The sequence below is a fragment of the Vipera ursinii genome (genome assembly GCF_947247035.1).
Source record: "Vipera ursinii genome assembly, chromosome: 1".
In the NCBI taxonomy this organism is placed as follows: Eukaryota; Metazoa; Chordata; class Lepidosauria; order Squamata; family Viperidae; genus Vipera; species Vipera ursinii.
In genome coordinates this window covers 304,610,786-304,635,918 of record NC_139512.1, presented here as the reverse complement: position 1 = coordinate 304,635,918, position 25,133 = coordinate 304,610,786, and the positions used below count along the sequence as shown (strand labels likewise).

At 38.5% G+C, this 25,133-nt stretch overlaps 1 protein-coding gene across 1 annotated transcript in view; it reads left to right on the top strand.

The window, feature by feature from the left end:
• The window catches only part of DNAH14 (dynein axonemal heavy chain 14), a gene marked incomplete at both ends in the record, with an annotated part of 211,297 nt that overhangs the window by 149,556 nt on the left and 36,608 nt on the right, over positions 1-25,133 (top strand). Inside the window, 7 exons of the mRNA XM_083377402.1 lie at positions 216-310; positions 745-904; positions 1,708-1,839; positions 4,250-4,345; positions 21,140-21,280; positions 23,954-24,169; positions 24,429-24,659. Of these exons, the coding sequence (XP_083233528.1) occupies positions 216-310; positions 745-904; positions 1,708-1,839; positions 4,250-4,345; positions 21,140-21,280; positions 23,954-24,169; positions 24,429-24,659 (1,071 nt within the window). The remainder of the gene's footprint in view (positions 1-215; positions 311-744; positions 905-1,707; positions 1,840-4,249; positions 4,346-21,139; positions 21,281-23,953; positions 24,170-24,428; positions 24,660-25,133) is intronic.

Here is a 25,133-nt window from a genome sequence, read left to right as displayed (position 1 = left end):
AATCAAATGTAATTTTCCTACCAAAAAAGGAGAAACTAAGGCTACTATGTCTGGACTGCAAAAATCTGGAGAATCTCCAAATGACAGCAAGAGATTAATTTTTGCTATAAAAAAGGCTTGTATTTGTATTAAAAAATTTGTATACAAAAGTAGCATTTGTACATGTATATCCTGTGAATAAAAAATGAAACTCTACCCTTTCTTCATTTTTGTAGCAAGTAAGAGAAGAGCTCAACACTGTAATACCATCTTTGGAGAAGGCCCTTAGTGCTCTAGATGCACTTGACAAAAATCACATTGCAGAAGTTAGGTAAATATATCACTTATTTCCAAGGATTTCTAAGCTGAGGATTTCTTGCAATCAAAAGGCATTAATTCAGTGAACATAATATTCCTTAGTCATATTCAGTTTGCATTGATGTTTCCTGATTCTTGCTAAAGTAAGAAACTGTTAGCAGGAATAGTAAGATACAGTCAAAGCAATACATTCTCTAAAAATCAGTCATCTCAACAGAAGACTGCTCTTGGAGTATTTCATATTATTTCTCATTTGTATATTAAATTGCAATCTCCAAGGTCAGAAGTATGCATTACATTCCTTGGGCAGTCTAGCAGTGTTAAGTATTTTCATGTTGATTACTAAAATTATTGTATCTTAATTACTGAATGTAAATCAGGTTGTTTTGGCAAAAAAGAATGACTTTGAATGTAATATATTTTGTGCTCTTTTTCTGTATAATTCAGAGTATATACTCATCCTCCTCCACTTGTTTTAACTGTTATGAATGCAGTCTGTATTCTTCTTCAAAAGAAACCAAACTGGGCAACAGCAAAATTACTACTTTCAGATCCAGGATTCCTTAAAAAATTGATTACAATTGACAAAGATAATTTACCAGAAAAGGTAAATGAAGAATTCATTTGCAAGGAGATTTAGTGTTTTCTTGCTGTTGTATACATAAATCTTCAAATAAGAGATTTTAAAAATGAAACACAATTCTCAGGGTCTGGATTGGGGTTTCATTGCTGCCAGAGTCCAACTATTTTTTTTTCTTATCAGACTGTAAGATATCTTCTGAATGTAACAGATGAGAATAATACATTGAATTCAAATTTCCTCTAATTCTGCATTCGTCTCTCACAGCCTTATTTAATTTTAAAGAACTGACTCCTCATCCCTTAACATTGTTTTTTGCTGTGTTATTTATCAGAGGACAGCGGTTTTTCATTTCCATCATGTAGAGATTCAGTTGGTCGGAGTTTGAGACAAAGGCCTCAGTGGTGGAATTCTATCTGGAAACAGATAGTACATATTTGTATATATATAATTCATATCTAATGAAATATCTCTGATAGCTTTTAAATGGATAGTAAAATATTTCACTTTTATTAATTAGAATATTGAAAAATAAAGCAATATTTTGTTTTTGTGACTTTAATCTTTATTGAAATATTATTCATAGTCTTTTTTTGCTTCTATTCCCTTTTTCTTTTGTTGTTGTTTGGAGATATATTATTTTCTTTTATGTTGTACAGTTTATAATTTCCTTTTCTTGATATATTCAGTGCAATGGAGTTATTTTTAAAAAACCAAATAAATAGATATTAGTTATTGATTGAAGATATGGAAGAATTGTATATTTATCTGTTACACGTGCCATTTTATTAATTATTTATTTATAATTAATTATTTTATATTCATTTTAGGTTTTTCTGCAGTTAAAAAAATATGTGAGGTCTCCTGATTTCATTCCAGTGAAAGTGGGACTTGTGTCTGTTGCATGTTGCTCCATATGCCAGTGGATTTTAGCTCTGGATCACTATCACATTGTCAAAAGGGTATATTTACATAGGTTATTTTCAATAGTTTTTAAAACAATCTGTCATATTTGACAGATTGTATTTATAAGGGAAAAATTCTACCTAATTCTGGAATAAGTTGCTGATTTCTGCAAAGGCATTTTATTCAGAATTGCCAGAGGTAAAACAATTTCAATTGCCTTTTTATTTTCCATTTATTTTCCTGCTATTTTAATTTTCTACCATAAAATAAATGTAGAAATGTACCTGGATTCAGGTAGCTCAGTGAAGGAAGGCCTGGAAGCAGGCCTGAAATATAGAGCAAACCTAATTTAGTATTTTATTAACCAACTATTTGAATTGTTTTTCTTATAGTCTCCATTTCTGATCACCAGAAGATAGTTTAAAGTAACCTTCTATGGGTCAACTTATCTCTTCATTAAGAATATAGTATTAAAAGTAACTTTTCTCCTGTTCCAAGAGATTCAAACATGTCAGCCTCAAAACTTGGTTTCAGTTGTATGTTACTGCAACTATTAAAAGTGTTGAGTTGTTAATATCAATACAGGTAGTCCTTGATTTATGACCAGAATTATAGTTGTAAGTCAAAAATAAGCATTGAAAAACTGGCAAAATATGTCATGTGACTGCAGGATGCTGCAAACAGTTGTAAAGGTGAGTTGGCTGTCAAGCACCCAAACTGCAATCACATGACCATGTTGTGTGTGTGTGATCGTTGTCACTTCAAAATCAGATCATTAATGCTTTTTGCAAGTTTGTCATAACTTCAAACAGTCATTAAGTGACTGGTTGTAAGTTAAGTACTCTCTGTATGTTCTTCTCTTGTACGGGGATCCTTGTGGAAAAGGGATCTCTGGCATCGCTTCAAGATTGCAGAGAAGGCAGAACAGATAGTGATTCAAGAGTTGATCTTGATTCCTCCCTTAAAATAATTATATGGAATCTCTTCTTGGAAATTTCCATCTCCTGTCTGGATTTCTTCCCCCTAGTTTTCAAGGGCATTTTCCCTTTGCTTTTATCATGTCCTTGCAGGATTGTTATGAGGAGGATTGCAGGAGGAAAATGGAAAGAAAGGTTATGGAAGAGTTTCCAAGACTGAGAGGTCATTTAACCTCAGGGGAAAAAACTCAATCTCTTCCTTTTTGAAGCTCAACCTTAAAGAGTACCTACCTACCAGCTTGCCATTCCAAGGTCATTTCTAGAGCAATCGTCATCCTTTAAAAAATCCTTATAAATTTTCCTAAGTTTAAGGGAGGAAAACTGGTCTATCCTTCCTAACTCATTGGGACCTAGATATAGAGAATATAAAGTTACTCAGATAATATGAGTGGTGTAGAAATTTGATAAATAAATGAAGAGAGGATGACCTTAAAGGATCAAGGGAAGTTTCATTAGCAAGGCAATAATCAGATAAATTATACAAGAGGAAGGGAATCACATTCAGACTTGCAAGATTCTGTTAACATAGCTATTCTAATAAAAGTAGCTTTAGGTTTACACAATGTCTGTTTCTTAGTTTGGTCTACCTTCTAGGACTGACACTAGGTTATAAAAGTCTTTCCTCTGGGGCAAGTTGGTAAATGAAGTAAAACTTCAGATTTGTGGGAATGGAGAAGGATTTCTGAAATAGGACAGCTTTACCCTTGGCCCCTATTCCATAATCAAAAATGACATGAATTGTTCTGAATTAGTCTTGGCTTCCATGTCCAATAGGAATAGTTGAGCATTGGCCAGATGAAACCACTCTGGATGGTCTGTGCAGATGAGTAAAACCTAGACAGACTTTTAATATCATTCACATTCTTCTAATTCAGAGGAATCAGAATATTGCTACACAGAGATGAGAAACACTCATTATATTATGAGCAATGTGAAACAATTAAGCTTCCTACCACATGACAGATGATATACATTTGCTATTCAAAGCCACCCCAAAACATGTGCTTTCACTAAGACTCATGAATAGTGAAATCCTGTGCCAGAAATTGTATTAACACATTATAATTATATTACAAATTTGCAGAGAAATATAAGCAGCCAAATTACAATTGATGTTCAGCACAGAACTGTCTCAGAGAGTTATGATCAATTTGCTCATTTTTCATATCATAAGATTATGAATTTTTGCAGGGTGCATCACTAGCTAGTGGTCAGGACAGGAGAACATGCAATAAAAAGATGTCACAATATAAATAAGCATGGTAGAAAATTAAAATGAACACTGGAAAAAAGTTCTCATAGAGATGCTGCTTTCAGTAAAATCCCTCAAGTGCAGTCAGTAATATCAATATAATGATTGTTACTTTGTCATATATAAATACTAAATGTATCTATATCAAGACATTTGTGACATATATTTCACCTTTCTCTAAAGTATTAACTCTTATCAGTTTCATATTGAATTGTAAATATATCTTGTTTTTTTTAGTTTGTAGATCCAAAACAAGCAAAGGTAGCAGAAGCAGAGGAATTACTGAATCGTGCGCTTAGTAAATTAGCTGAAAAACAAAGAAGTTTAGCCCTGGTAAAATAGATGTGTTTATCAAATGCCATCATATTTACATAATTTGTTAAGTAATAGAAAATGTATATCCATCTAAGTAATCCATATTATTTTAATATAAATACTTCCTTTGCTGAAGATAACATCATCTTCATTAGCTGGAATAATATATTATCTCTCAGGGTTTATGTATTGAATATTAATCACACCGTAGCTCTAAATGACATTTTCTTTCACCATTGTACTTAAAAGTGTTTCAGCCTGAGTGGAGAAAGAAATAGTGATGGAAAGAGTTTGGTTTTAGAATTATCCAAGAGTCCTAAATTATCCTAAATAGTTTATAAGTTCTTTTCAATGATCTCTGTGTTTCACTTAAATGAATTCTGCACCTGCATAGATACCGATTCAGAAGATGTTGTAGAGCTGAGTTTTTTGGTGTGAAACATTCCCATCCTCTTTGTACATGTATAAAAGGAATGGTTTTCACTGTGCTTCCTATTTCTTTTGCTGCCACAACAACAGAATTGCTTAGAGCAGGGGTGTCAAACTGATGGCCCATGGGCCGGATGCATCACATGAGGCCACGCCCACCCCAGCTCCCCAAAGGCAAAAAATGTTGCAATATATCACGTGACATGATCAAGTTTGACACCTGTGGCTTAGAGCATTTTGTCATCTATTTAGAGATACTTCTACTTTTATTCATGGCCCTCACTTCTCTTTGTTCAACAACAACAACAGCTTGGATTCCTCTTAAACTGTTATTTTAATACAGTATTGCCATAGAAGTTTCCATTTTCCCCTACTTTAACTAATGTTAATTTCATTTATCCTAATCTAAAAGAAAATTCAGTAGAAACTAGTTAGTTCGCTATTCCAGCTTTATATCTAATGACTAGAATTGGAATTTGGATTTTAAGGTTGCTTTCACTCTACTGATGTTTTCACTACTAACCTTCTTTTTAAATTCAGTGTGCTTGATGTTGCCTGAAGGATGCTCAAGTTTTGTAATGATCTTCTTCATCCAGACTCTTGATATTATTTCTATAGGGCATCTTCATAACCTTCAATTTTCACTATTTTTCCACTGTTCATGATAAGAATGGGACATATGTGCAGTCCAAGTACATATGTCCACTCCCCTTTTTTCTCACAATAAAGTGAGAATAAACCATCTGGGCTATTGCACTTGCCATCTTTTTATCTTATACTGATTTTATTGTATTTCCTATTTTTGATTCCAGTGAGCTGCCCACAGTAGTTGGCAATCGAGCAGCATACAATTATTATTATTATGTTTGGTCTCTCACACACACCCAAAATCCAAACATACCTCATCATGGAGGAGGGGATGGGTGAACAGTATAACCCTATTATACTGGCCAACATAGCTCTGGCCTGGAAAAAGAGCTGGTGACCTACTCCAGTTTCCCCTTCCAAGAAACTTTATGGATCAACTTAAAGATGTGGAAGATATGCTACTGAAAAGTGAGTCCTGCTGGATGAGAGGTACCAATAAAGCTACAGGGAAAGAGCAAAGAAATTATCATAGTAACAGGAATATCCATGATGTGGATGAATACTAAATGTCCCCCCCACAACCATTGACACTACTAGTGGAAAAAAATCTCTGTGCTGTTCAAAGATCTTCAAATTAGGAATATGGATCATCAATGGCTTAAATCTAGGAAAGTTGAACATTGTTAAGAATTAAATGAGTAGGTTTAACAGTGATATACTATCAGTGAAGTTCATTGGACTGGCTGTGGCTTCTTCAACTCTGATGGTCACATCATATACTACTCGCAATGATACCATCAGAAGAAAAGTGGGTTTCATAATGCATAAAAAAGTGGGCAGAACCACAGAAAGTTTTCAAACAGTCAGTGATAGGATAATGGCAACATGTATTGATGAAAAACCTTGCAACATGACAATTGTGCAGTTTTATGCTCCCACTTGCAGACTCAGCAATAGAGAACATCAAAGAATTCTACACTGAAATTCAGGAAACTCTGAAACAAACACTAGAGAAAGACATTATCTTTATTATTGGAGGTTTCAATGCAAAAGTGGGAGAAATGTAAGCAACAGGAATCACAGGCAAGTTTGGCCTTGGTGAACAAAATGAGACAGGAGAACATTTAATTTGGCTATGCCATAAACAACAGCTAAGAATAATAAATACATTATTACAGCCCAAGTAGTGACTATAGACTTGGACTTCACCAAATGGAGAACATCTAATCCAAATTGATTATATATTATGCCAAAAAAATGTAGAGAAGTTCTATCCTCACCATGAAAACTTTCCCTGGTGGAGATTATGGGTCAGACCATGAATTGTTAGGCGCCACAGTAAAGTTCAGATGCTGCAGTGTCACCCATGATTCAGAAATTTGACTTTCAGAAGATTCCCCCAGTATATGCAGTTGAAGATAAGAATAAATTTGAACTGCTCAGTACCACAGAAAGGCACGCAGATGAGCTATGGGAAGAAATAAAAATAACCACCACTAAAGTAGCCCAAGAATATATTACATACAAGAAACCAATGAAATTGGCCAGATGGATCTCAGAAGCTACTATAGCTTCCCCAATTAATTCACCCCTCTCATGGACCGATCATCATCTCCTGCGGATGGTCTTCCGTTTTGCCACTCCCTGTCGTGTGGTTGCTGAGCCAACAAGATGGTTCCGCCCTAGGCGCCTTATGGACCCTGAGTGGTTCCAAACGGCACTTGGGCCCCCACCTGCCTCCTTTGCTCACAGCTCGGTCGATGCCTTAGTGGAAGCCTGGGAAAGGGCAGCCACAGAGGCACTCGACCAAGTTGTACCCATGCGGCCCTTGACCCGACGCAGATCCCAATGGGCCCCATGGTTCTCCATGGAGCTCCGTGAGATGAAGCGTCGGAGACGGGGCCTAGAGAGCTGTTGGAGGTCCAGCCGATCCGAATCCGACCGGTTACGACTAAGGTTGTTTACGAGAACTTATCTCGCAGCGTTGAGGGTGGCTAGGTCTAACCACTTTGCCACCCTCATCGCGTCCGCAGATAATCGCCCGGCCGCCCTGTTTAGGGTAACTCGCTCTCTTCTTAATCAGGAGGTGAGGGAGGAACCCTTGCAGGGTCGAGCCGAGGAATTTAGCCGATTTCTGTCGGACAAAATCGCTCGGATCCGGACCGGTTTGGACTCCGACTGGGCAGAGTCTGACGAAGAGGATACGGGTGGCCTTGTCGATTTAATCTGGGAAGAGTTCGATCCTGTGACTCCTGAAGAAGTGGACAAGATCATGGGGAAGCTGAGCTCCACCACGTGTTTGTTGGACCCGTGCCCATCCTGGCTGACTTATGCAGCTTGGGATGGGACACGAGGCTGGCTCCAGGCAGTGATTACTGCCTCTTTGAGTCAGGGTAGTTTTCCCTCCGCCTTGAAGGAGGCGGTGGTGAGACCCCTCCTCAAGAAGCCTGCCTTGGACCCAGCAATTTTAAACAACTATCGTCCAGTCTCCAACCTTCGCTTTTTGGCGAAGGTTGTTGAGAGCGTGGTGGCGCAGCAGCTCCCTTTGTTCTTGGATGAAGCTGACTACCTAGACCCGTACCAATCGGGTTTCAGGCCCGGGTACAGCACGGAGACGGCATTGGTCGCGCTGGTGAATGATCTCTGGCGGGCTCGGGACAGAGGTTGCTCCTCTGTCCTAGTCCTTTTAGACCTCTCAGCGGCTTTTGATACCATCGACCATGGTATCCTGCTGCGGCGTCTCAGAGGGTTAGGAGTGGGAGGCACAGTTCTCCAGTGGTTCTCCTCTTACCTTCTGGGACGTTCGCAGTCGGTGTTGGCAGGGGGGCAGAGATCGACCTTGAGACCTCTCATTTGTGGAGTTCCTCAGGGATCGGTTCTCTCGCCTCTCCTGTTCAACATCTATATGAAGCCGCTGGGTGAGATCATTCGTGGTTTTGGAGTTGGGTATCACCAATATGCTGATGATACCCAACTTTTTATTTCTACCCCAAACCACCCCAGCAATGCCCTCGACGTGATGTCCCGCTGCCTGGAGGCGGTCCGGGTCTGGATGGGGAGGAACAGGCTTCGACTCAACCCTGACAAGACTGAGTGGCTGTTCGTGCCGGCATCCTGGGAAATTCCGATTATTCCATCATTGGCCATGGGGGGTGAGCTATTACCCCCCGTAGATAGGGCCCGCAACTTGGGGGTCCTTCTAGATTCACAGCTCTCTTTGGAAGAGCATATTGGAGCTGTGACTAGGGGGGCCTTTGCCCAGGTTCGCCTGGTGCGCCAGTTGCGGCCCTATCTAGACCGGGATGCCTTGCGCACAGTCACTCATGCGCTCGTGACCTCTCGTCTAGACTACTGTAATGCTCTCTACATGGGGCTGCCCTTGAGGTCCACCCGGAGACTCCAGCTGGTGCAGAATGCAGCCGCGCGAGTTGTCTTGGGAGTTTCCCGATACTACCATGTTACACCTTTGCTCCGCGAGCTGCATTGGCTACCGGTTGCTCTCCGGGTGAGGTTCAAGGTGTTAGTGATGACTTACAAAGCCCTTCATGGCATGGGTCCGGATTACCTACGGCAACACCTGCGGCCGGCGTCAACTTCCCTCTGTCCAGTGCGCTCCCACAGAGAGGGCCTCCTCAGGGTGCCACCGATCAAAGAATGCCGATTGGTGACCCCCAGGGGGAGAGCGTTCTCTGTGGGCGCGCCAGACCTTTGGAACAGCTTACCGGTTGAGCTCCGGATGGCCCCCGACCTTCGCTCCTTCCGGCGCGATCTCAAAACTTTCTTTTTCGAACAAGCTGGCCTGGTCTGATGGGATGGGGTTGGGTTTTATAAATAGTTTTAATTGTAATATGTATTAATTTTAAGGGCATAATGTTTAATGGCTTTTTAATTTTTGTATAATATTTTTATTGTGTATCGCCCTGTTCACCGCCCTGAGTCCTTCAGGAGAAGGGCGGTATAGAAATCAAAATTATTAAATTATAGAGACTGCAGAGGAGAGAAGGAAAGCAAAAGCCATTGGTGACAGGAAAGAAATCAAAGACTAAATACAAAGTTCCAGAGAGAGGCAAGAAAAGATGAAGAAAAGTACTGGCCTGAGCAATGTAAGAAATTGAAAGAAACCAAGAGAGGGTTTCACTTATGTGAAGAAGTTCAGAAACCCCTTTATTGTAAGAAAGGCTATGGGCAGATGATGTGATGGGCAGAAATTGCATGACCAACAAGCAATCAGAAAAAGATGGTGGGAATATGCAGACCAACTTTACAGAAATGAAAAACAAGACCAAGGCGTAACAGGAGAAGCTGACCTAAAGAAATGGAACCAGATAACCTGGAGGAGGAGGAGTGTGGGCACTCAACCAGTTGCCAAAGTGCAAAGCCCTAAGAGTTGATGGAATTCCTGCAGTGTTGCTGAGACCACTGCCAACAAAAACACTTATAGCACTTTACCAAAGTGTATGGAAGTCTGATCAGTGGCAAAAAGAATGGAAAAGGTCATTATTTATCCCAGTACCAAAGAAAGATGATATGAAACACTGTTCCAACCACCGAACCATAGCCTTGATACACATGTGAGTAAAATTCTCTTGAAGATAATCCAGCAAGATAATCCAACCCTTAACAGAGAACTGCTTGATGTGCAAGCAGGATTTTGGAAAGGAAGAGGAATACATGATCATACTGCCAATCTACTTTGGATTATGGAAAAAGCAAAGGCATACCAAAAAACCTCTACATGTGCTTCATTGACCACACAAAAGCCTTCAAGTGTGCTGACCATGACAAATTCTGAAACTGCCTCAAAGAAATGGGAATATCACCATACCATATCTAGCTATTCAGTCATTGTACTCTGATCAGGCAGCCACTGTAAGAACAGAATATGGAGACATGAAATGGTTCACAATTGGAAAAGGCATTTGGCAAAGTTGCTGTCATGGTTTCGACAGATGAAACTCTTCAAAAGAACCTTGAGGCATTGTTTACCTTAAAGAATCTTTTATTTGAGAAACGGAGTATCGGCACTACATAGTCGAAACCAAAAACCAAATTTCCCCCCTGGATACAAAGTAACAAAGCACAATTCCCTCCTCCAATAAACAGTCATAAATCACATTCCCCAATTAGCTTGAAGCATGGGCTTTCTCCCCAGCTGTCCAGCCTGCCAAAACTCTATCAACTTTGGGCCCAATGACCCTGAGTTATCATTGTTATGACTAGCTGGACTCTCATCCACGTTCCCCCTCCCACATCAACTAACTCTAAAAGCAATAGAGAAAAATGGCTGCATTTCCGTCTGTTGTCAAAGCAAGAACATCTCATGTTAGCAGCGTTGACAGTTGCATCCTGTCACCTATACTATTCAACATATACACAGAAATAGTTATGAGAAATGCACATTTGGAGGAATGTACCATTGGGATTAAAATCAGTAGTAGGACTATCCAACAACCTCCAATATACAGATGATACAACAATGCTCATGGAAAGCAAGGGGGATCTGGAATGGCTAATCCTGAGAGTCAAAGATGAAAGTAAAAAAATTGGACTGCACCTTAACATTAAGAAAACAAAGATAATGACAAATGCAAAAAAACCCCACAGGTCAGAGTTCAGATTGATAATGAGACCATTGAAACCCTAAAGGAATTTATCTTCCTGGTGTCATGATTCTGGTAGATAGAGCAAATAAACTAGAACTCCAAGGCTAAAGACTTCCTGAAAGAACATGTTTATTCAATACAAAATATTGGCACAGTCAAAAGTGAAACCAAGTCTGAAATTTCCTCCAAAGAGATACACTATTGCAAAGTTAAACTTCCCACCCCAGCACTATGCAATCAGCTACATTCCCCAATAGAATAGTTTGGCGGGCTTTCTAACAAAATGCCCAACCCCTTAATATAACCAATAGAATGACCTTGGTTTCCACAGGACACACCAAAGACTAGCAAAGACACTCCACACACCCTCCCTTTCCTATGGCAACCTATAACGAGCAACATGGCTGCAGCCAAGTTTGTTGTAGAGTTGACAGTTGGATCCCCCTAAGGAGAAAGTAATTCCTGCAGAGGAAACAAAAATACAAGTTAGGGATCCCCGCTGGGTTTCTGGGGATGCTTATCACAAAACCTTTGTATTAACCTGTCTGCCTTCACATCTGTGCTTCTCACCCAGGTAGCTTCTGACAAGGGGTAACCTCTCCACTGCACTAAATATTGTAATTTTCCTTTATACAATCTAGAGTCAAGAATGTATTTTATCTCATAGTGGGTTACTCCCTCTATTAGAATGGGACCAGGTGCCTTCTTGGGGATTGGTCTCAAGAATGACTCTGTGACTGGCTTTAACAAACTACAGTGGAAAATGGGGGGAACTTTCCCTAAAAGTTGTGGGAGCTTTAATTCAACTGTGACAGGATTTATGATTCTAACTATAGGGAAAGGACCAAGAAACTTAGGTTCCAATTTTTTGCTACATAATTTTAGTCTTAGGTATTCAGTAGAGAAATATACCTTCTCCCCTACATGAAATGGTCTCTGGAGATATTACTTCTTATCGGCTTGCTCTTTATAAGTCTTAGCAGCTTAGGCTAAAGCTTTTTTTACATTTGCCCAAACATTCTGCAAGGAGGTCACTCTTTGATTTCGGGTCTGTGAAGTGGGAGGCTCCTGAGGGTATTCGGGCATAGGAATAAACTCTTGACCAGTGACTATTTTGAATGGATTAAATCCAGTGCTACTATGTACTGTATTGTTATATGCTACTTCAGTGAAAGGTAGGAGGTCCACCCAGTTAGTCTGTTAGTAGTTAATATAGCATCTGAAGTATTGTTCTACCATTGCGTTCATATGTTCTGCCAATCCATTCCATTTGTACTCAGATGAAAAGCAGATGAAAGTCGCTGGGTGGACCCAATCAGTTTTACAAACTCCCTCCAGGACCTTGCAGTAAATTGAACCCCCTGTCCAATATAATACTTTTTGGTGGTCCATAAAGTTGATAGACATGTTTCAAAAATAACTTGGCTAGTTTTTGGGCAGACGGAAGTCCCAAACAAGTGATGAAATGAGCTTGCTTTGAAAAAAGGTCAATGACAGTCCAGATTACTGTGTTCCCCCTGCTTTCAGGCAATTCCATAATAAAATCCATGGCTATCTCCTCCCAAGGCTGGGAAGGATCTGCCATCTGCTGCAACAAACCAGGAGGTTTACCAGGGCGTTTTTTTCATAGCTGCACAGGTAGCACAGCTCTTTCTATAGCTTTCAATGTCTTTTTTCATTCCTGGCTACCAAAATTGCCGTTGCACCAAATGCAACATTTTTAGAAAACAAAATGACTGGCTTGCTTTGCATCGTAACTGCATTGAAGGGCTTGAATTCTGAGGGAAATCAGAAGGTACAGCTTAGACCCCTTCCAGGCTAGTCCATCTCAATAGGTTAATAGTGATCTATTGTCCCTGAATCGGGGTCCATTTTCAGTCCCTCCTTGAGTTTTTGCGTTAAAGGACTACTAGACTCGTCAGATTGTCTTTGTGTTTGACCTCTTGTGGTTACTTAAGAGGCTGTCTGCGGTAGAGGGATGATGGAGTTAATAACTTCCTCCTGGCAACTTTTATTTTGGGAGGATAATATGCCTTATTTATAGAATGAGTCCCAGCAGACGCCATGTGAGGTGTGAATCCTACTCAGGATTGTCCATTGCTGTCATGATAGTTCAAGTTATGGCACCTTTTTGCGGGGTCATTTACATATATAACTTCCTATGTCTGGGCATTCAGCAGCCCATTTGGCTTTCCATTTGGAATTGATGTTAAAGTTGGGTGAACCTTGGGTGAAAGCGACCACGTCATACTAGAATTTAATACAAGACAAACACTAGCAATTGAAAAAAATCCAACCAACATCCTAAACTTCAAAACAGCTGACTTTAACAAACTCAGAGAGAACCTGGGAAAGATCCCATGGATGAAAATCCTAAAGGGGAAAACAACCCAAGAAGTATGGGAAACCCTAAAAAATGCAATTGCAAAAGCCCAGACCAGCACAATACCACTGAGGAAGAAAAACAAGAAATCCAAGAAGAAACCAGCATGGCTGCACAAAGATCTCTCTAACAAACTAAAAGACAAAAAGGATAAACACAAAAAATGAAAAGAGGGGCACATAACCAAGGCCAATTATCAGCAGAAGACAAAGAAGACAGGAAAGCAAAGGACCAGAATGATCAAAGACTTGCAACAGAAATCAAGGACAATAAAAAAAAGTTTCTTCCAACATATTAACAAAAAAAAGTCAAGGAAACTGTAGGCCCACTAAAGAGAGAAGATAGCAAGGAAATTATAAGCATCAGGGAGAAAGCAGAGCTACTTAACACATAATTTGCATCAGTCTTCACACAAAAAGAAACCATAGCCCAGCATACCAAAAAAACCACTGCAAAAGACATACTAGAAACAAAAATTAAAATAAGCAAGAAAATGGTAAGAGAACTCCTAACTGACCTCGATGAGTATAAATCACTGGGACCCGATAGATTACATCCCAGAGTTCTGAACAATCTGGCAGATGCTATCTTAGAACCATTGCACCACATCTTTCATAAATCCTGGAGCACTGGGGAAGTACCTGAGGATTGGAAAAAGGCTGATGTGGTCCCCATCTTCAAGAAAGGGAAAAAATAGACCCAGGAAACTACGGACCAATCAGTTTAACATCAATACGTGGGAAGATCCTAGAAAAAATAATCAAAAAACAGATCTGCGAACAACTAGAAGCAAACAAAATCATAACTAGCAGCCAGCATGGTTTGTTAAAAACAGATCATGCCAAACCAATCTTATCTCATTCTTCGATAAAGTGAACGAACTAGTAGACCAGCAAAATGCACTGGGCATAGTATACCTAGATTTCAGTAAGGCATGTGACAAAGTGGAGCTTAACCTACTCTTTGGTAAGCTAGAAAATGGTGGAATAGACAACATCACCACCAAATGGATCTGTAGCTGGCTGACAAACAGTACTCAACAAGCAGTCCTCAATGGCACTACATCCACATGGAGAGAAGCAAGCAGTGGGGTACCACAAGGTTCCATCTTAGGCCCAGTACTCTTCAACATCTTCATAAATGTCTTAGACGAGGGAATTGAAGAGGAACTATCAAATTTGCAGATGACATCAAACTGTCAGGATGCAGATGACATCAAACAGAAGAAGGAGAAGGAGAAGAAGAAGAAGAAGAAGAAGAAGAAGAAGAAGAAGAAGAAGAAGAAGAAGAAGAAGAAGAAGAAGAAGAAGAAGAAGAAGAAGAAGAAGAAGAAGTTGGAAGGGACCTTGGAGGTCATCTAGTCCAACCCCCTGCTAAGGCAGGAAACCCTATACCATTTCAGACAAATGGCTGTCCAGTCTCTTCTTAAAAACTTCCAGTGTTGGAGCATTCACCACTTCTGGAGGCAGGTTGTTCCACTGGTTAATTGTTCTAACTGTCAGGAAGTTTCTCCTTAGTTCTAGGTTGCTTCTCTCCTTGACTAGTTTCCATCCATTACTTCTTGTCCTGCTTTCAGGTTCTTTGGAGAATAGCTTGACTCCCTTTTTTGTGGCAGCCCCTGAGATATTGGAACACTGCTATCATGTCCCCCCTCGTCCTTCTCTTCATTAAACTGCTGGATTTGAATCTTGTGGGTTATAAATGAGGAAGATAGGTGTGCACTGGTAGGAGTCAGTTGTTCATAATTTTTCTGTATTCTCTCACTAGTGCATTTTGCTTTTGTAAAGCTGGCAGTGCTATATGGCCTAGAACAGGAAGCCAGCAAGCTGGAGTAATTTTAAGATATCCACTTATAATCCTCATGGTGTTCTTGAGTCCAGCGTCTAACTTACTAATATGGTAACTTAGTTCCAGATTCTTTCTTTCTTTCTTTCTTTCTTTCTTTCTTTCTTTCTTTCTTTCTTTCTTTCTTTCTTTCTTTCTTTCTTTCTCTTTCTTTCTTTCTTTCTTTCTTTCTTTTTTCTTCCTTCCTTCCTTCCTTCCTTTCTTTCTTTCTTTTTTCTTTCTCTCTCTCTCTCTCTCCCTCCCATCCTTCCTTCCTTCCTTCCTTCCTTCCTTCCTTCCTTCCTTCATTCCTTAAGACCTATCAAGAAGCAGAAGGCCACAATAATATTTTACAAAATAAATTTCTTCAGTTTCCTTGAACTTGAATGAACACTAGCTTCTATTCTTTTCTTCCCTCTTGATACTATTCAAAGCATTATTTCATTCACTGCCTGAAGAAATTCTTTCAATTTTCTTTGCACTGCCCCTTTTAAAAATACCAACATTTTTTTGTTATCTGCTGATAATTTTTGGCAAACCAATACTTAAACTGAAGCCAAGAATTTAACAGAATTCCTAGACTGATTATTAACAGACACATAGACATATCCAAATTGCTTGTATTTACTCTCAGTTGCATCCTTGGTACAGATCCTGTGGAGATGCCTGGGGCACTATCTTTCCCTTTTTGAGTCTGTTAGACCTGAGAAATTGGGCAGGGTCCTCATGACTGTTGGTTGACTACCTGTTCATTAAGTGCTTGATTCTCCTGACTGGCTATAGTCATCCAGGAGGTGATGTGTGGTTGGGTGGTGGTGAATTGTTCCTTGAAAGAGGGGTTCACCCTTAAAAAGGGATTTATTTGTCCCCACATCAAGAAACCAACTTTAGATCTAACCTATTTTTAGAGAATATTGTTGAGAAGGTAGTCATGTAGCAGCTTCAGAGGAGCCTGGGTGAAGTAGATTATCTTGACCATTTTCAGTCAGATTTCAGGCCTGGGTATGGAACAGAGATAGCATTGTTCATACTTTTGGATGAACTTGGATGTGAATGGTATGGAGATAGTGCATCCATCCTTGCTCTACTTGACCTGTACATAGCATTTAATACTATCAACCATAGTATCTTTCTTGACTGGCTTTGGGGGCTGGGAATGGGCAGCACTATATTTTGCTGGTTCCCTTACTTCCTCCAAGACTGGTTCCATCAATGTTTCATTGGCAGCAAGTCCCTATTATGTGAGATGCTATATTGCTTGGTAGTCTCTTCACTCCTATTTAACATCTACATAAAGCCACTGGGTGAGTTTATCCATCACCATGAGATGTCATTAGCATGCTGATGTACCCAATTATACATCTCTGCCATTGGCAAAATGATGCTGCTAATCTGATGGTGTCTTGTATATGGATATTGTAAGGATTTGGATGAGAAGCAATAGACTCTGGCTCAATCTTGACCATACTGAGTTATTTTGGGTGTGGGGGGGGGGTTCTGGATTCTGGAATTTGCCACCAGGATGGGATGGGATGGGATGGGATGAGATGACAATGCCCCATACAGAGTCAGTGTACAATCTGGGAGTCCTTTTGGACTCACAACTCCTATTTAATCAGGAGACAAACATGGCAAGGAGTTTCATTTCATGTTATGCACCAGTTACATTTGCCCATTCCTGTATTGAAAGATTCTTAGTTACTCATGTCCTGGTTACTTTCCAAATGGTTTATTGTAATGGTCTCTACATGGGGCTATTCTTTTTTTATTAAATAGTTTTAAAGTACATTTTTAAACATAAACCCCATCCCCCCCTACCCCTAACCCATACCCTAACCCACCCAATACCCCTACCACCCCCACACGGACATACACCCCGACTTCCCAAAGCTGAATACAGGGTATTATTTTCACAATCTTAATCTAAAATATACTAACTAACTATAATTACACTTTAAATCCAATCGCGCTTCAACTTTCCTTAAATATCACATTATATCTCCGTTACAAATATTCTTCACATATTCCAAATTCTACCATTTCTACCTAATTCAAAACTTTCAAAATCCATTCTTCTATAATAAACAAATCAGCCTTCTTCCAATATAACAGTACCAAAAATTCTACTATAGTTATTAAATTTAATTTCTATAACAATACAATCTATAATAGTACCCTACAAAAATAGTTATACAAAGAAAAAAGAAAAAAAGAAAGAGAAAAGAAAAACCTTTTCTTTTTCTTAAAAATCTTACATATTCCACTAAATTACTTTAATTTTAAAAATTGTAATCTTGTACAATTCAACCATACATAATACATTGCATCATCACAACCACATCTCCAACATTTAGACTAACAATTTAAATACATACATACTAATTTTTAAGATCTACTGTAAATACCATCCCCAAATGTCCACCATTATTGGTTCTTGATTATCCTACTATCTGTAACAAGTTCCATTACTAAATCTTGTTTCTATCAATGTCTCCTTACATACACTTGACTTTAATCTCTACTGTTATTATTATTGTTATTCCTTGAATCTAGATGCAGCCCGTGTCATTCTTTGAATCTTAAGATCTTTAAATAAAACCAAGGATTGCACAGTTTCCGAAACTATTTCTTGTAACTGTCGCTCTTCTTCCTTTCCTTTTTTTAACTTCTGAGGATGACGGTAAGACTGCTTTCAATACATTAGAATAAAAATCACATGCCTTCCCTACTGTATTAAGGCAATATTTTTCTCCAGAATGATTCACCACAATCCCCATTGGTATCTCCCACCTGAACCGAAGCTGTTGTTTCTTTAATTCATCTGCCAGAAAGAAAAAATCTTTCCTTTTTCTCAAAATTCTTGGAGGAATCTCTTTCAGAATCAAAACCTCCTGATTAGCCACTTTAAGTCTTTTATTATAAGAGATTTGAATGATCTCATTTCTAATCTTTCTCTTTGTAAAATACACAACCACATCCCTTGGCAGTTTCCTTTGTTTAGCAATCCAAGAATTAACACGAAATACTTTATCTATCTTCCAAAAAAAATCTTTAGGTTGAAAACCCAAAATAGGCGCCAAAGCATCCACCAACGTCTCTTCCAGATTCTCCTGCAGGTTCTCTTTCAAACCTCTAACCCTCAAGGCGAAGTCCATATCTCTATATTGCATCATCATCATTTCATCTTTAAGTTTTTCCATTTTATTCTCCACTTCACCTATTTTAGCCTCCAGCATCAGATTATTTTGTTTCACTTCTTCCACACGTTCATGCAGGTTCTCAATATAGCCTGAAAACACTTGAAGTGCCATCAAAGTATCCTCCCTTATTTTCTTGCTTTCCTTTTCAATGAATTCTGCCATCTTCTCAAATATTTTTTCAGACTGGATTTTTAAGGCATTGTTTAAAGCATATTGTAAATCTTTTAAAGTCAATACATATGCAGCAGCTTCGGGAGGTAACTTCAAAGACTGTGTTCCAGACTGCTGAACAAGCAATGCCTCCACACTTTTAAAAATGGGTCTGCGGTTGGGGAGCCATTTTTGCAACTAATGACTTTCAATGCACACTTTCACTTTCTAGTCCATTTATTACTTTGTAGTTAAACTGTGAAATAACCAGATCTTGAAAATAACTTTTTAGCACCTCCAAATTATAGCAAGCTCTTTTAAGGTTTGAAAGTCCATTTTACATATTCCTACTCAGTTCAAACAGTCACTTTACTTTGACGAAAAACACTTTCACTTCTTGTTAGAAAAAAAAGTCAGTCAGGCGCCATCTTCCCCTTCTTTAAAACAATCGTTGGAATAGGAAGAGAGTTTGAGTTTCAGAGTTAAAGCTTTGTACTTGCTATTTATACTGCTTCTGCATCAGCTCTGCTGCTACCATCACTCAAGATGACAATCAGATCCGGCAGGAGTGGATTCAGCGTCTTGTTCTGCTTAAGCAGAAGAGTCCTTCGTTCCGGAGCATTCCCAGGCTTCGGGGGGGGCTCTCACCCTTCATGCCCCAGAACAAATGTTCTGGGCCGCTAGGGGAGCTCTACCCCTACCTGGAAGCTCCCCCTCCCCTCTTTGCCTGATGAGAGGGGTTTTCGAGCGGCGGAACAGCTGATCGTCAGCTATTCCGCCACTTCAACGAGATCGAAGGGCCGGCGGTCGAATCCGACCGTCCATGCCGCTGAAGCGCCACCTGGAAGTTCTACATGGGGATATTCTTGAAGAGTATCCAAAGCTCAGCCAGTACAAAATGAAGTGGTACAAGCAGTTATGTCTCTTTTCAAAATACATGTCATACCTCTGGTTGCATTGCTATGTTGCATGGCATCATTTAATACAATATATTTCAATCTTTACAAGAAAAGATTAAAATCATCTTCAAAAAAGAACAGTAATTTATATGTGAAAGCCAAGTTAGTGTAGTGTTAAGGAACCAGGTTAGAAACTGGAAAACCCTGAAGTTTAATCCCATATTAAGCACACACACACAAAAAAACATCTGGGTGACTTTGGGCCAGGCAGTCTCTCTTGGTCAGTGACAAATCACTTCTGAAATTTTGCCAAGAAAACTGTCCAGGCAGCCATCTGGAGTCAAGGCTCACTCAGAGACACAGAAACAAAAAAAGAAACAATATATAAAGCTCTGAAATATTTAAGGTTGTATTTCATCATTTCACTAAAAATAAGTCTGTGCTAATATTGAGACTAAAATAGATAGGTTATTAATGCTTCTTGTTCTTCATACTACAGTTTAATTGGCAAACATCTGACTTTTTGGAAGCTGACATTTACAAAGCTCCTAGTACAAACATTGCCAGTTTTTAATCAGCTTCAGAAAGCATTCCTGTAAAAGGCAGTGCCAAACCAGTTATGTATTATTCCCAAGAAAATTTCATGGAGGAATCATATAGTCCTAAACTTCACTTAAGAGCATTTTATCTTCGTGCATAGTCATCATTTTGCCAACTCATGATTTTTTTCATTCATACATTTACATGATTAGTATTTGTGCCATCAAGTGTCTGTTTTATGCTGTATTTCATATTTTTAATTATGCAGTATAGTATATTATGATTCTCTTAATGCAAGAGATGCTTATGAATACAATCTTATTTTCCTCTCTGTAAAATGGTATCATATCACTTGCAATTCCTATTCCTTTCTGTCATCCTTTGATGCTTTTTCTTGTAATCTTAGAAGCAAACTTTCATACTTTTCACTACAAAAAACCCTGAGCAGAATTGAGGATTTGGAAGATCAGTTGTCAGCTTGATTGATGGAGGGAAGCCAGCCAGTGAAAATTCCTTCTTTATCATACTTATAGTTCCAGCAATTAGAATCATAGAGGAGTACATACTATGTACTATGTGCACCTATAGTTAAGCTCCAATAGTAACCTGCCAATTAATTCATGTTTAAAATGGCTCACAGCTAGAAGTTAGAACATATCAGAGAAAAATGTTCCTTTTTTAAGGTTGTGTTAGATTATCATTTAGAATGGGAACCTGCTTGCAAAATAATGCAAACAATTCATAAGAGTGAAGTTGAAAAAACAAAGTTGCTTGTCTGTTCTGATAAAACATGGCTGAGATCTGTTTTTAAGTGATTAAGAAAAGAGGAAAACTGATAATTGATAGGAGAAGGTAATAATAAAAAGCTAAAGTAGAAAAGTCCTTCAGCATATTTTTAGAGGTAGGTCTATATTCAGACTACACAGTTGATTACTAAAAATCCTACAGCTATAGTTAAGCAAGCAGTCTTTATACACAGACCTGCTGGATCTGCTCAGAAAACTCATGCATAATAATGTTTAAGTGGGCAAAGTTTTAGTCAGAGTCTGGATAATAGCCCTGTAGAAGCCTCATAGTAGATATTACTGAGTTTATTTTTTTAAAAAAATCATGCAAATATAGCAAGTAATACTGCTTTGGTAGAGTTTTTAAGTAGATTTTCTCATTTGGAATTTAAAAATTTTCTAAATTTTCAGATTGAACAACATCAACAAAATTTAGAAGCATTGTATAATGAAAGTGTTGCTGAACAGGAAAAACTTGCAACCCGAAAAATTCAAACAACTCGCCGTTTACGCAGTGCATCTATATTAAGCATAGCTCTAGAGGATGAAATGGTATTACCTTTTAAATCTGCTCTAATGCTTAGGTTCAAACTTCATTCTTCACATTTTCAACTGCTTTTTCTCTCTGAATCTTTCCCACATGATATATTTAAGCATTGGATTACATTTTATACACAATTGTGATTTTCCTCACTATTCATATCTAAAATCTCGTATCTGTGATTCATGTGTGACCAATGTATTGCTGATTTGAAAATAAATACATTTCAGCTTGTCTTCATTAATGATATAGCACCCTTGTGATAGCTGGATGGTGTTAAGACATATTATTCCAGACTTGATGTTTCACATATATGCTGATACTTCTGACCTAGTAGGAATTGACCAAATAAATAGTCATGAGGTCATGACCATATAGCTTAATAAAAAAACAAAAATTATGTGTTTTTCAAAAATCCAATATTAATGCCCTTGTGGTCGTAGTTGGTGTGACTACACTTAGAATAATTTGTATAGTACTGTGATCATTGTGCCTCAGAAAAGACTACAAAAAGGCCCATAATAGAATAACAATGTATAGAATTATACATGGTGTGGGAAAAGTTCACTCATCATACTAGAACCCAGAAATATTTGATGATTTAGTGTGATAGGAGGTTTCAGAGAGAAAAAAAAACTACTTTCAATTCAGAATAGAGCTGGAAAAGACCTTGGAGGTCTTCTAGTCCAACCCCCTATTGAGTAGTGGGTCCGACGCAAGGAAGAGACACCAGCCAGAGTGTGAGTTCAGCTCTTTATTGGAGGGGGGTAGCGAACTGAGGGATGAGGGTTACCTGGCCTCCTTAAATACCTGGCCAGGTAAGCGGACAGCCAATGGGGTTGGCCCTAGGTTTCCCGCCGAAACTGGGTTTCCCGCCAAAACCGTTCAGGCCAACGCCCCCTGGTGGCTGTTGCTATGCAGGTGCCTGCATACATAACACCCCCTACTCAAGCAGGAGACCCTATACCATTTCAGACAAGTGGCTGTCCAGTCGTTTCTTAAAAATCTCCAGTGATGAAGCACCCACAACTTCTGAAGGCAAGTTGTTCTACTGGTTAATTGTTCTCACTGTTAGGAAGTTTCTCCTTAATTCCAGGTTGCTTCTCTCCTTGATTAGTTTCCATCCATTGTTTCTTGGCTTGCTTCCTGGTGCTTTGGAAAATAAGTTGACCCCCTCTTCTTTGTGGCAGCCCCTCAAATACTGGAAATACTGCTATCATGTCACCCCTAGTCATTTTTTTCTCTGGACTGGCCATACCCAAATCCTGCAATCATTCTTTATATGTTTTAGTCTCCAGGCCTTTAATCATCTTAGCTGCTTTTCTCTGCACTTTTTCCAAAGACTTAACATGTTTTTGTAATGTGGTGACCAAAACTGGATGCAGTATCCCAGGTGTGGTCTTACTGAGATTTATAAAGCTTACTAAGATTTATAGGATTTATAAAGTGATATTAATACTTCATGTGATTTTGATTCATAAAGTATTATAGAACTTGCTATGGCAAGTTAATGATAGATATAAAATTGGATAGTTTTGAAAAGAGTATGGTCACACTTGTGGGGAATAAAGTATTACATATTGTAGCTATTAGTTATGATGGCTAGTTACTGTTTCTAAGATAAAGGAATACCAGTGACCAGCAAATAACTGATGTACTGCTTCTGAGCTCCTAATCACATCTAGTTGGAGGCCTCTTTTATAATCTTTTAATTGATATTTGGCTTGTATGGTGGATGAGATTAGGTTACCAGGTATCTGAACAGGAAAAGAAGGACATAGAGAATTGGTAGGGATGGCAAATGAGGGAAAAGAAAGACATACTGTTTAGGTTCTTACAAATGCACTTTTCAATTTTTACCACAGTAATATATGAGGAGTCGTGTGATCTACAGACTGGAGTGATTATAGATTTGAAGTGGGTGGGTTGAAGCCAATTGCTGGAATCAGAAAATAAATTGAATCAGTTGAGGAAAATAAAGAAGCAATTTACAAGGTCACAGTACACAAAAGTTTGAATGTCTACTATTGTGAAAACAAAAATCAAGATACTTTCAAAAAACTAGAAAATGTTTGATTTTAAGGCTATGCCTCCTAGATGGAGGACATGAAAACAAAAAGGATGATATGTCCTCTGTTTGCCCAATGTCTGATAATCCTAGATGAGATGGGCTTTTGACCTTAACCAATGCAGCAACGGCAATTGCTATTTTGTTCCTAATATAGCTGAGAGAATAAAATGTGTTCCTGTTAGCCTCAGATACTAGGTATTAGTTCACATTTCACTGGTTCCAAAGCTATTTATTAAATAAATAGTTTTTATCCATTTGTTTGGAGACATATAAATTTTTCAACCATTTGGGTGAACGAAGCAAACCGAGCCAATGTTGTAAATAATAGAATAGAATTCCTTTAGGATGATTGGATGACCTTTAGAAGTTAATAGCCTGGTTTTCTTTGTTTCTGCCTTCCATTAATGTTTTCTTGATTAGATAGGGTAAGAATGCACTTTCTCAGAACATTTCTGAATCTACTTATGGCCCTTTCAGGAGTAGGCAACACAAAACTCCTGACTTTTGTCTTCTCATTTAATTATGAGTTCTACAGTATACCGCATAAGCTAAGCAAACTAGCAACACTAATATTCAAACTTAAGATACATAGCTATATATTTTTCTTCCTTAGGAACGCTGGAAAGAATCTGTTAATAACCTTGACCAAAGATTGCAAGGAATTGTAGGTGATGTCCTTATATCAGCAGCTTGTATTGTCTACAGTGGAATGTTATCAGTGGGATATCGTCAGCAGCTAGTCAATGACAGTTTGAAACTCTGCAATGAAAATAATATTTTGGTCTCTCCAAATTATTCATTGGTTAACTGCATGACCGAAAAGAATGAGGTAGTAAAAACAGAGAGAAAAATAAGATTTAAATTGTTTTATTAATAATTTTATGTAAAACCTTTCTCAAATTTAACATTTCTTCCTCAGATTACATTTTCTATCAGTTAAAGTAATTAATAAATAGTTGTATTATTAGAATTTCTTTGAGAAAATATACTTCCTGATTTACAGGATTGTTCATTATTCACATAATTAGTGCATATGTGGGGGGGCAATATTATAGGCAAGAATATAAATCTATAAAATCATTTTATAGGTCCGCAGATGGAAAAATGCAGGTTTGCCACATGATCAATACTCCACAGAAAATGCAATACTTGTTAAACATGGACAACGGTGGCCTTTACTAATTGATCCAGAAAGGCAAGCTTACAAATGGATATGTCAAATGGAAGGCAGCAAATTGCGACAAATCAGTGCTACAGATGACAATTATTTAAAAACAGTTGAATATTCTTTGCAGTTTGGTGAATCAATCCTTTTGCAGGTAATTCAACTTCAACACAAGCTAGTCATCCAACGTATAAATCAAGAAAACAATAATGCAGTCAGTGCAGAAGATGAGCACCTACACTATAACATAGGAGGTTTTGAACTAATTCCCTATTTACTATTAAAAGGCATTTTTTTTAAAAAATAGGGCTGATTTTACTAATTAATATTGGATATAAACAACCACTAACAACTGGGCATTGGAAGAAAGAGAACTACTGAAAAACTGTACCTCTACTCCATCCTCCCTAGCTAGCCCAGAGGAAAACCATGATCAACAGCATCATAGGAAAGTCAGGATAGATAAATTATTCTAAGGAGAAGTGGTATCAATGGTATCTCAGTACTATATCCTGATCTGAAGCTGACTGTAATGGATCCAGATAATCTCCTTCCTTCAGATTCCTGTCTTTCAAGCTATAGAAAGACCACCTACTAAACAATCTTCCTCAAAAAGAGGTCAGAGATT